General features: G+C 44.1%; 2 protein-coding genes across 4 annotated transcripts in view; both read right to left on the reverse strand.

The window, feature by feature from the left end:
* The window catches only part of LOC132839693 (axin-1-like), a 4,205-nt gene extending 1,868 nt beyond the window's left edge, over positions 1–2,337 (reverse strand). The window contains exons 1-4 of the mRNA XM_060860815.1: positions 2,132–2,337; positions 1,452–2,012; positions 1,030–1,105; positions 184–321 (exon numbers count right to left, since the gene is read on the reverse strand). Coding sequence (XP_060716798.1) covers positions 184–321; positions 1,030–1,105; positions 1,452–2,012; positions 2,132–2,259 — 903 coding nt within the window. The 5' untranslated portion in view covers positions 2,260–2,337. The remainder of the gene's footprint in view (positions 1–183; positions 322–1,029; positions 1,106–1,451; positions 2,013–2,131) is intronic.
* Positions 2,338–9,021: 6,684 nt separating this feature from the next.
* gpank1 (G patch domain and ankyrin repeats 1) overlaps positions 9,022–12,500 on the reverse strand; it is a 4,343-nt gene continuing 864 nt past the window's right edge. For all 3 annotated transcript variants that reach the window (XM_060860921.1, XM_060860919.1, XM_060860920.1), the window contains exons 3-5: positions 11,395–11,672; positions 11,178–11,299; positions 9,022–9,577 (exon numbers count right to left, since the gene is read on the reverse strand). In XM_060860921.1, coding sequence (XP_060716904.1) covers positions 9,124–9,577; positions 11,178–11,299; positions 11,395–11,672 — 854 coding nt within the window. In that variant the 3' untranslated portion in view covers positions 9,022–9,123. The remainder of the gene's footprint in view (positions 9,578–11,177; positions 11,300–11,394; positions 11,673–12,500) is intronic.

Below are 12,500 nucleotides of genomic sequence, written 5' to 3' on the forward strand. Positions count from 1 at the left end.
CACACATACACACACATACACACACATACACACACACATACACACTCACACACACACACACACACATACACACACAGACACGTGAAATTGGGTCCTCCAAAGTTCTACTTTAGTCCCACTATAATTCTCTCTTCATTTTATTTAAAGGGCTTGTCAGTAATTATCACACACACACACACACACCGTACTGACTGGGTGTAGATGTTCCTTCACTCTTCTCCAGTTCTCTCTCTCCCTCTGAACAAGCTCCAGACGGCTGATCAGATCAGCAGCAAACTTATGTGGCTCTGCATGGACATCCTTCGGAATACAGTGTATATGCTACACACAAACACACACACAAACACACACAAACACACACATAAGTCAGTCAATAATATCATATCTCATTACACACACACACACATACACACAAATAAAGACACACACATACACACACACATACACGCACACATACAGAGACACACAAATAAAGACACACACGACAGTCAATAATATCATATCTCATCACACATACACACACATACAGACACACATACAGATACACACAAATAAAGACACACACACAAGTCAGTCAATAATATCATATCTCATCACACACACACACACACTTACACACACACATACACACACATACACACACATACAGACACACATACAGACACACACAAATAAAGACACACACACACATGTCAGTCAATAATATCATATCTCATCACACACACACACACATATACACACACACATACACGCACACATACAGACACACACAAATAAAGACACACACACGACAGTCAATAATATCATATCTCATCACACACACACACACACACATATACACACACACATACACGCACACATACAGACACACACAAATAAAGACACACACACGACAGTCAATAATATCATATCTCATCACACACACACACACACACATATACACACACACATACACGCACACATACAGACACACACAAATAAAGACACACACACATGTCAGTCAATAATATCATATCTCATCACACTTACAGGTTTGTGTAAGAGGGACGTTTTGTGGGCATCAGCTTTCACACCCCCCAGGATCATTCTGGGCTTCAGTTTGTACCTTTTACACAGAAAGAGAGAGAGTGAGGGTATGTGTGTGTGTGTGTGTGTGTGTGTGTGTGTGTGTGTACAGTTGTGTTTCTCCTAGTTGTTGTTCAGTTTAATATTTGGACAATAATAGTGTGACGTGTCAGTTGTGTAACGTGTGTCAGTACTTGATGCCCTATAGTTATAATTGTGGTTAAAGTGTAAATCCTGTCGTGTTGAGTTTGTGTGTTAATTCAGCGACACTGAGGTGAATGTTGACGGTTCTGATGTTTCCAGCTGGTTCATTTACTTTGTTTCCCAGAAACAATTTTCTCACTATTGTTGAAAGCATGTTGTTGTTTGTTAAAGATGAAACTCACCCAGACTCCCAGTGCTCAGATGTCTTGTGATTGGCTGGCACCATCTCAGACTCCGCCCATTCTCTCTTCTCTACTAGCTCAGGAAGGAACCTCTGCACTTCCTTTTTGCCACTTTTTGGTTCCTGTACTTTGCTGTTTACTTCCTGTTTGTCGATTCCTGTTTCCGGCATAAGGCCGTTAATGTCCTGTTTGCTGTTTGCTTCTTGTTCAGAGTTAATTGGTTCCTTTCTGTCATTTCCTGTTTCCTGTTTGTGACTGTTTATGTCCCATTGGTGATTTTCCCATTCGTTGCAGATTTCTTGTGTGTACTTGAGGAAGACGTGGGATTTGAGGAAGACAGGATACACTTCCACCTCCATGACCTCCTGCACTTCCTGCTTGGCCTGTTGGAACAGTGCTGAGTCCAGCTGAGAGCGACAGACTCGCTCGTTGATGAAACTCTTTGTCACTGGTTTGATTTTCTTCGCCACGGTTCCCCCACTGATGATGTACTTCCTGTAGATGGCTTTGGCAAGTTTTAGCCTACGTTTGTTCATCAAGTCCATTGATGTAGATGACCAGCTGTGTAGAAGAAGTGAGAAAGTTTATTATCATTATGAGAATGTTACACTAATCCCTCATAATAATATTATCATGACCTCTGTGTGTCTCAGCACAACCTGCTAAAGCGAGAGATTTACCTCAGAGGAGCACAGAATGCTAACTGAAATCCACTGCAGGCTAACCAGAAGTCAATAATATCAGCACATCCTTCCTGAGAGAGGAAATCCCGAAGCAGTGAGATTCCGTCCTGGTCGTCCAGCAGCATGTTCAGAGACTCCGCCCAACTTGGGTGGGCGTGGTCAGATGAGGCCCTGCCCTCTGGTTCGCAGCTCTCAGGTCGAACCGTGTCACTCTTTACATTCTCCTCGCCTAGGACCGGGGGACGAAGAACGGCCTGCCCAACATGGCCGAGCACATCACCATGGCGACGTGGCGCTCTTGTCGTCATCCCCACTTAGGGTTTGTGATGGAGACTGATGAGTCGGGGACATGATGGAGAGACAGATAGTAGGAGGACAGGTCAGTGTGTAACGAAAAGCTGACAGACGTGTGATACACTAACAAACAGCCTGAATTTCTATAAATAATTATAATAATAACTCAATAATCAGTTCTGATGTTGTTACAATCACAAAAAGGTGTTTATTATTAAATTAACTATTTATAGCAGTAATTGGGGAAAAACACACACACACAGACACACACACAGACCCCTGAGTGTCCGACTGTGAAGTACACACACATACGACTCTACATGTTCACCTGCTGCTCTCTCACTGGACTGATGACCATCACACATGAAGAGAGATGGTGTGTGTGAAGAACTATCTGCTAACTGAAGAGCTACAGTCTGACCACACACACACAAACACACACACACACACACACAAACACACAAACACACACACACACACACACACACACAAACACACACACACACACACACAAACACACAAACACACACACACACACACACACAAACACACACACACACAAACACACACACACACACAAACACACACACACACACACACACACACAAACACACAAACACACACACACACAAACACACACACACACACAAACACACAAACACACAAACACACACACACACACAAACACACACACACACACAAACACACACACACACACACACAAACACACACACACACACAAACACACACAAACACACACACACACACAAACACACACACACACAAACACACACACACACACACACACACAAACACACAAACACACACACACAAACACACACAAACACACAGAAACACACACAAACACACAAACACACACAAACACACAAACACACACACACAAACACACACACAAACACACAAACACACAAACACTCACACACACATAAACACACACAAAAACACACAAACACACAAACACACACACACACAAAAACACACAAACACACAAACACACACACAAACACACACACAAACACACACAAACACACACAAACACAGAAACACACACAAACACACACAAACACACAAACACACACAAACACACACAAACACACAAACACTCACACACACATAAACACACACACAAACACTCACACACACACATATATAAACACACACACACAAACACACACACTTACCGCACAGGATCTGGACAAAGGTGTAGTCCTCTAATAATCCCACACTCATCTGTTGACACGATGAAGTGTGTGAGTGAGCTGTCAAAGAGAGGAGGCTGAGCACTTCATCCAGCACTGACAGGGGAGGCAGTGAGAGGTGGAGGGGGCAGTGAGAGGTGGAGGGGGCAGTGAGAGGTGGAGGGGGGCAGTGAGAGAGAGAGAGATACACAAGTGATTTAATAATGAATATTCATCAACTGCTGCTGCTGGGAAATATTGCATGCACACACACGTACACACCCAAAAACACTCACATACACACGCAAAAAACACACACTCACATACACACAAAAACACACAAACACACTCACATACACTCAAATACACACAAGCACGCACACAAACACACAAATATACATACACACAAACAGACACAAACACACACGCACAAAAACACACTCACATACACACAAGCACGCACACAAACTCACAAGTATACATACACACAAACAGACACAAACACACACACAAACACACGCGCACACAAACACACTCACATACACACATACACTCACATACACACAAGCACGCACACAAACACACAAATATACATACACACAAACAGACACAAACACACCCACACAAACACACACCCACACAAACACACAAATATACATACACAGAAACAGACACAAACACACACACAAACACACACGCACACAAACACACTCACATACACACATACACTCACATACACACAAGCACGCACACAAACACACAAATATACATACACAAACAGACACAAACACACTGTGTTAAAGTGATTTTATTTATTTTCTGGTTCAGCGCACTGAATAATGTCAGATTTTCTATTTAATAACACAAAAGAAGCAACGTTTATAAATCCAGATACAGTGAAAGATGTGAGACAGCTGAAGAATGTGTGTGTGTGTGTGTGTGTGTGTGTGTTTGTATGTGTGAGGAATCTGGCAGGTTTTAAACAAGTGTGTGTAAAAGTGCATTATAATGTGACGGGTCCCAAAAGACTAAACAATGAGAAATAATTAATAACTCAGTGTGAGATTCTTCCTTAAGCACTTGCTAAGACAATGAGCCTGACCTTTCAGCCATCCACAGGAGACAGACACACACACACACACACACACACACTCATGAATCACGCATGAACCCGGCTCTCAGTCTCTCTGACCCAGGGGAGAAAGAAAGGTGAAGAAGACAAGACGTGAGGTGAGGGAGGTGTGTGTGTGTGTGTGTGTGTGTGTGTGTGTGTGTGTGTGTGTGTGTGTGTGTGTGTGTGTAAGGTCACCATAGTGGGTCTGATGTACTGCGGCATGTAGGCATTCTCCTGCACCTGTTTCCTAAAACACAAACACACACACACACACACACACACACACACACACACACACACACAGTTGTCTGCTATCCACAGGCTGTATAAAGTTGTTAGCTCAATTGTGATGACAAAAGTTTTTAATGTGTTCTTGTATTCAAACTTGTACTTATAAGGGATGTGGTAGCCTAGTGGTTAAGGTGTTGGGCTACCAATCTAAAGGTTGTGAGTTCGATTCCTACGTCCATCAAGCTGCCACTGCTGGGCCTCTGAGCAAGGCCCTTAACTCTCAATTGCTCGGTTGTATAAAAAATGAGATAAAATACAGTATAAGCCACTCTGGATAAAGGCATCTGCTAAATGCTGTAAATGTAATGTAATGTACTCCAGTTCTCAGTTGTGTAGATCATCTCAGTCTCATTAACTCAGTTTCACAAAACAATAGAAACACCAGAAGAACACATAAAGTTGTGTTCAAAAGCTCACAGATTGGCTTTGCATGAACACCAGGATGATAACTCATCATTATTCCCTCAGGCTTGGTCTTGCTGATGTCCCAAACCTTCTTCTACCAGTTTGAGGTCCATCAATACCCGGTTTCACCCAGATCCCTCCTGTGGACCAAAACCTCTGGTTCTCATCTCCAGCTATGTCCATTGTGAGGTCTATAAACTCCTGCTTCTGTCCAGACACCATTATCATGTGGATAACAGAAGCAGGATCCACACTGGAGCAGGAGACATCAGATGCCTTTAGAACCCTGCTTCCTTGCAATAACAGAAGGAGCAAGAGTAGGTGATATTTGGACTGTGAGCTGGAGGTTTTCATCCTGCCCACACCATCCTACAGACTAAAATCTCAAGGATCCACTAAAGAGGGGGAGGAGCTTATAACATTCTGAGTATTCTTCCTCTTGGTTCACCATTTTCTCCACTCTGACCCTAATTAACACACTTGACAGAATCTGAGAAGCTCCCTAGTCCAGTCATACCTAACCACAGTGTCCTCCTCTAGTTCATCAAGTCCTACTCATGTCCTCCTAAGGGATCCTCCATGAAACCTTCTACAGGTGTCCCTCACAGCTCAGTGTTGGGGGCCTTTCATTTTCGATGTCTGTGTGGACTTCTCTGCGTATCTCCACAGGGTTTCTCCTTCCACTGTTATGACCTCCAACTCATCAGACCTCCTGACCTCATCCTGGATCTCAGCTCTTCACCTCAGAGTCCCACAACAGAGTTACTGAAGATTTCCACAAATGAAAAGAACACCTTTATAGATTTTATTAAAAATAAATAATTTGTTTAACCAGCGCCTGCCGTGTGTGTGTGTATGTGTGTGTGTGTGTGTGGTGGTATTCTGTTGAACTTCTCTGAGTGGATTAGTCGCAGTGCATTATGGGATTTGCCACCTGCAGCTATTTAAACATCTTTCTTATGAAGCTTAGAATTGCCCCCTTCTGCATGGTTTTCTTTGATGCGAGTGTGATTTTGCCCCATTTTAACACCCAGCAGTCAGAATAATTGACGTGGTGGCTTTGAGCACGAGGCACAATGAGGCCTCCTCTCACACCCTTGCGCCCTCCTCTAGCGCCCTCGCTCACTTCACCGGGATGACAGAGAAAAGAGACGGGGCAAATAAAAGGATAATATTTGAATATTAAAGCGAGAGTTAGCATTAAGCGCTCTTGAAGATCGAAGCACCTACCGATGAAAGCGCCTGTCTGCTCCCGTCGGCCATCTTTGATGAGGCACTGAAAGGACCTCCAGCAGAGTCTTCTCTCCATCCAGCATGTCTCTCTGTCTTGTCTTCCTCTCATGTCTTTTTTCTTTTGTTTTCCTTTTTCTTCCTGTCGGTGGATGACAGCATGTGAAAGCGTCTCCCCCTCGCTATGGCGGCACAATTAACGGGATTTGGTTTGGTATCATTCATTTGCATTTCTCTTTTTGTGTCCTTAGGTTAACGTCTGATGATCAAACGAACGATTCTGAAAGAGAAAACAGCGTTTTCGAGTCACGTTGAGTCCTCGCACGCTGCCGAACTTCAATCGGTCTTCACACACTCTGAAAGGACTATCGTTTTCTGTTTACGACTCAGTCGAAGAATGATTACCGCTAGTCTGCTAACACTTAGCATGCTAACTCTGCTTGACTTGCACCATTTGGAGGCAGGTGAATATGACCAGCCTTCTGAGCTAATTATAATATAAGGAGGTGTACACCCTCCTCCTCCCCCTCAACCGTAGCTCGTCACTGACTACATTACCCATAACCCCTAACACAGAGTCCTGCAAAGCTGTAAGAGAAGCTTATAACAGCGTGTAATAACCGTTATTATTACTATGTTATTATCATACAAATACCATTTTAAAATGATCCAGCTGAACCAATTAGAATGTTTTAATAAAGAAAGAATTATTTAAATATTGGGTGCAGGGGGCGGAGCTTGTGGAGGGATGGAGCTTTTTGTGTTAGACGATGCAACAAGCAGATATCCTGAGAACCAAACATTGATATGTAGGCGGAGCTACAAATCCTGCACATCACTGATTGGTCAAGCAATTCTCAAAGAAACAGCACCTGAACACTGGAGTCCAAAATAACCCCACTAGCAAGTCTAAGATCCAATGGGGGATCCGTATGGATAAAGTTCCCATCCAGCAGCTCGGAAAACCCGGAAGGTTCCTATGAGTAAAAAAAAATAAAAGAAGAGGAAAATGTTCATTAGATCCCTGAAACTCATCCACTGCTGCTGCTAACCTTTATTCTTAACAAAAGTAACGAGTAGGAATGATGTCACCAAACCACACCCACCACAGGGACTCACCAAACCACACCCACCAAAGGGACTCACCAAACCACACCCACCACAGGGACTCACCAAACCACACCCACCCCAGGGACTCACCAAACCACACCCACCACAGGGACTCACCAAACCACACCCACCACAGGGACTCACCAAACCACACCCACCACAGGGACACCTCCCACTTTCATGGGTGAGGCTTGTTTGAAACAATGGAGTTACTTCTACACTTTTCTGGCCACAAGATGCTGCAATCTGATTGGCTCTCCACATCGCAGTGTCATCACACTTCCCCCTGCTCTACACTCCAGACATTTCAGGGAACAGTTTATGACATTTTCATGGTAACCTTTTTAAGCATTTACACAGTCAGGTTTTAGGTAGGTTCTTGGTTAATATTTTGAGTTCAGTCATCAGTGTAGCTTCATGCGGATGAGATCATATTCACTCAGCATTCACGTTCCCGCTATTTTAGATAAATGTGTGTGGAACAGCAGAAGGCAGACTAAGACTCCAGAGACCCACAGAGCTGTCTGTCTCACACACACACACACACACACACACACACACACACACACACACACACACACAGCTGAAAGGTCAGGACATGTGCAGCTAAACAGATGCTAATCCTCTCCCTCGAGACACGGATTGAACGACACGACCTTTACTGCGAGAAAGTGTGTGTGTGTGTGTGTGTGTGTGTGTGTGTGGGGGGGGGGGTGCTCGCTCTATAAACACCATGTGACCTGATTATAACATGTTGTGGATGCTGCATCTTCTCCATAACTGGGTTATTCTCCACTAAACAAATAAAAAGTTTAGTCAAAACATTAGCAAGTTAATTTATCTGAGTTAGCTAGTCACAGTTAAAGGCTAAGCTAAGTTAGTGTAGGACTGAGGCGGTGTCAGTGTGTCAGGACGTTCTCTAGTACTGATGGATAAAAACACAACACATTTAGATTCATCTACAAACTCACTGACTCTGTATCAGTGCCCTAAAATGGACAATACAAATACATGAGGTTTAAAACACAGTAGTTTTCATTTTTATTTCCTTGTGGTTATATTATTATTACTGAAGCTTGTATTGTGATTAACTGTGCAGTGTGAGAGTGCCCAAGTGCCCTCGGGCCACACCCACTGTTCCTTCACCAGACCGTCTCCCATGCTGAGGTACATGCCCTAGGGCACTACAGAGGTTTACTCATCAGTGGTGTTTGTGTGTTACTGTGAGAACACAATAAACAGTGTGAGGTAGAGAGACTTTATTCATATGTAACTTAATAAAATATTATAAATTAAACAGTTTGTCCTTTTTCACACCAATAGAGGATGATGCATGAAGATCAGCATCAGAGGTCGATGTTGAACGAGGTGCGGAAATCTCTCTCCCACTGTCTCTGTCTCTCCTCTGTCCTCTTTCTATCCTTAGCGCTGATCGTCGTCGCTCGTTTCCATCTCTCCTCTCGTCTTTTACGTGCCCTGTCCACCGCCTGCACGTCATTGGCCTTGAAGTGCGTGACCTTTGACCTGGGCTTGGGCCCGAACCCAAGGCCGTTGGTGTCTAATTTGAGCACGGTGCTAACAGGGACGCGGCGTCCCGAGTGTTCTGGCCCGAGGCCGGAGTGAGGGTCCCATCCCAAACGCAGCATCACCTTGTAGCCCACACTGGAGGGAGCGAGACAGTAGTTAGGGAGCGACGGAGGACGCTTCAGGTTGAACTGGTGCAGCGTGGACGAGGTGTGTGTGTCTGTGCTCTCTGTGTAACACACCTCACACACCTCGCACCACTGACTGGGAGCGGCGCTGGGGGGATAAACACACACACAGTCATTATTATTCTCACATGTTCAAAGTACACTGATGTATACACACACACATTTATACACATACACACATAAATCCACACACACACACACACATAAATCCACACACACACAAAGAATTTATACAACCAGAATTCCAGAAAAATTGGGACTTTTTGTTTATATATAAAATGAAAACTAAAAGAATAAAACATAAATAACATAATTGTTTAAACTGAGACATTTTACACTTTTATTCAATAAATAAACTCATTTCTAGTTTGATGCCTGCTGCAGGTCTCAGAACAGTTGAAATGGCTGAAAAAGCAGAACTTTTGAAAAGATTCAGCTAAAAGAACATCTAACACCTAATGATGTTAACTGACATCAGGTCTGTATCATGATTAGTTATAAAAGGGATGTGTTAGAGAGGCAGAGTCTCTCAGAAGTAAAGACGGGCAGACGCTCGCCAATCTGTGAAAGAGTGCGTAGAAAGATTGGGGAATATTTTAAAAATCTCATCATCTACAGTGCAGAACATCATCATTCAGAGAAACTGGAGAAATCTCTGTGTGTAAGGGACAAGACCGAAGACCTTTATTAGATGTGTGTGTGGTCTTCGGGCCCTCAGACGACATGGTTCATGATTGTGTCAATGGCATCACTACATGGACCCAGGAACAGAAACCACAGTCAGTGAACACAAACTCCTTCCATCTGCAGATGCCACCTAAAGCTCTGTCATGCACAAAGGAAGCCGTATGTGAACATGGTCCAGAAGCACAGTCGTGTCCTGTGGGCTGAGGGTCATTAAAATTAGACTGTCTCTAAGTGGAGACGTGTTCTATAATCAGACGAGTCCAAATTTAACATTCTTGTTGGAAATCACGGACACCATGTCCTCTGGGGTAAAGAGGAGGGAGACGTTCCAGCGTGTTATCAGTGTTCAGTTCCAGCATCTCTGATGGTATGGGGTGTATAGGTCCATACAGTCATGTGTTGGAAGGCACTATGGATGCTGAAAGGTATATAAAGGTTTTAGAGCCACATGTGCTCCCCTCCAGACGACATCAGGGAAGGTCTTGTGTGTTTCAGCAGGACAATGAAAACCACATACTGCAGCTACTACAACAGCTTCGTCATAGAAGAGTCCAAGTGCTGAATCGGCTGCCTGGAGTCCAGATCTTTCCTCTATAGAGAACATTCGGTGCATCAAAAACGACCACGAACTCTTCAGCAGCTGGAAACCTATATCAGGGAAAAATGGGACCAAACTCCAACACAGAAATATCAGAAACCCATAACCTCGATGTCCAGATGTCCTCAAACTGTCCTGAAAAGGAGGAGATGCTACACCATGTAAACATGACCCCGTCCCAACTATTAGACCTGTAGCAGGCATCAAATTATAAATGAGCTCATTTAGTGGATAAAAGTAGAATTTCTGTTTAAATCTTGGTTATTTATGTTCTATTGTGAGTAAAATATTGGCACATGATTTGAAATCCTTTAGTTTTCATTTTATTCAAATTTAAAAAAGTCCCAACTTTTTCAGAATTTGGGTTGTACACACACACACACACACACACACACACAGGTACCTTTGTGTTTGGTCAGCAGGAGTGTGTGAGGTGTTGGATTTGTGTGCGATGCTGAACTGCTGCAGGATGCTGACGACATCATGATGACCAGCAAGACGAGCCAGATCACAAGCATCTCTCCCCTACAGAGAGAGAAAGAGCGAGAGAGTGTTGGGGAAGAGAGAGAGAGAGAGAGAGAGAGAGAGAGAGAGAGAGAGAGAGACACGTCTCCCCTTACCTTTGTGTCAGTGATCAGTGTCCACAGCGCCCCCTTTTGGAGCAGGACTCGGACCGTGTCTGTTCTCCCAGAGAAGGAGGCGCTCATCAGTGCGGTCCAGTTAAACTGGTCTCTGAAGTTTACATCACAGCCTCGTCTCAGGAGGTCCTCCACACCCCGTACGTCGCCTTGCTCTGCACACCGCAGCAGCCTGTAACCTTCAGTATGGCCTGCAGAGGGCGCCGAGCTCGAGTTCCCTACCTCACCTCCTCTATTCTTCACCCCTTCTTTTCTATGACCTACAAGAGACAGAAAGTTAAACATACTGCACTTCTGTAACTGTGACCATGTTCACATCAACATCCTGTCAAAGCAAGCAGCCTGACACGACTCTGCTGTTCGGACATAACCCTAAAAACATCTGGGACCAAATACAATACAGCTCATCACCTCCTGCTCCGTAATGAACTAAAGCACAAACCCACAAGGGACAACTTCAGAGGAAGAAACGTGTTCTAGAAAAGTCCAGATCTAAATCCTGTCTAAAACTTGTGGAATAATTGTGGAGGAGATCCGTCTGTCCGTCTGACAGACAGGAGATTTAAGGGCCTTTTTACACCTGGTCACTTCATGTGTGTTCTGTGATCTGATATCTATCCGATGGTAAAAAGACCAGGTCTAAATGCCCTCAGAAACGTTTCAGAGACAGATATAAATCCGACAGTACAAACCCCTTCAGGAGGTGGTCTGGGACGTGTTTCAGATGAAACTGGACAGGTGTAAATGAATGTGGTTGTTCAAGCCACATACGTCAGCACTAAACTCCTCCCAAACAGAACTACGTCACTCAGGTGATCTTTCACACAGGCGTCTCGTCGGGTCTTAAAATGCGCTGCTGCTGCCAGCGAAAATGCAGCAAACAGTAAACACTGTATTTTGTAGCAACCGCACACACCAAAGTGTGTTCTGTTTCAATTACACCGGAAATGAGGTCAAATATATCTGCATTTTGGGCGAGAGCAGAAAGATGGGATCGATATCTGTGTTTAACAAATCAGATAGATATCGGATCTGAGACAACACATGAAGTGACCGGGTGTAAAAAGGCCCTTAGATGTGCTGAGTCT

Source organism: Tachysurus vachellii, chromosome 24, assembly GCF_030014155.1.
Source record: "Tachysurus vachellii isolate PV-2020 chromosome 24, HZAU_Pvac_v1, whole genome shotgun sequence".
In the NCBI taxonomy this organism is placed as follows: Eukaryota; Metazoa; Chordata; class Actinopteri; order Siluriformes; family Bagridae; genus Tachysurus; species Tachysurus vachellii.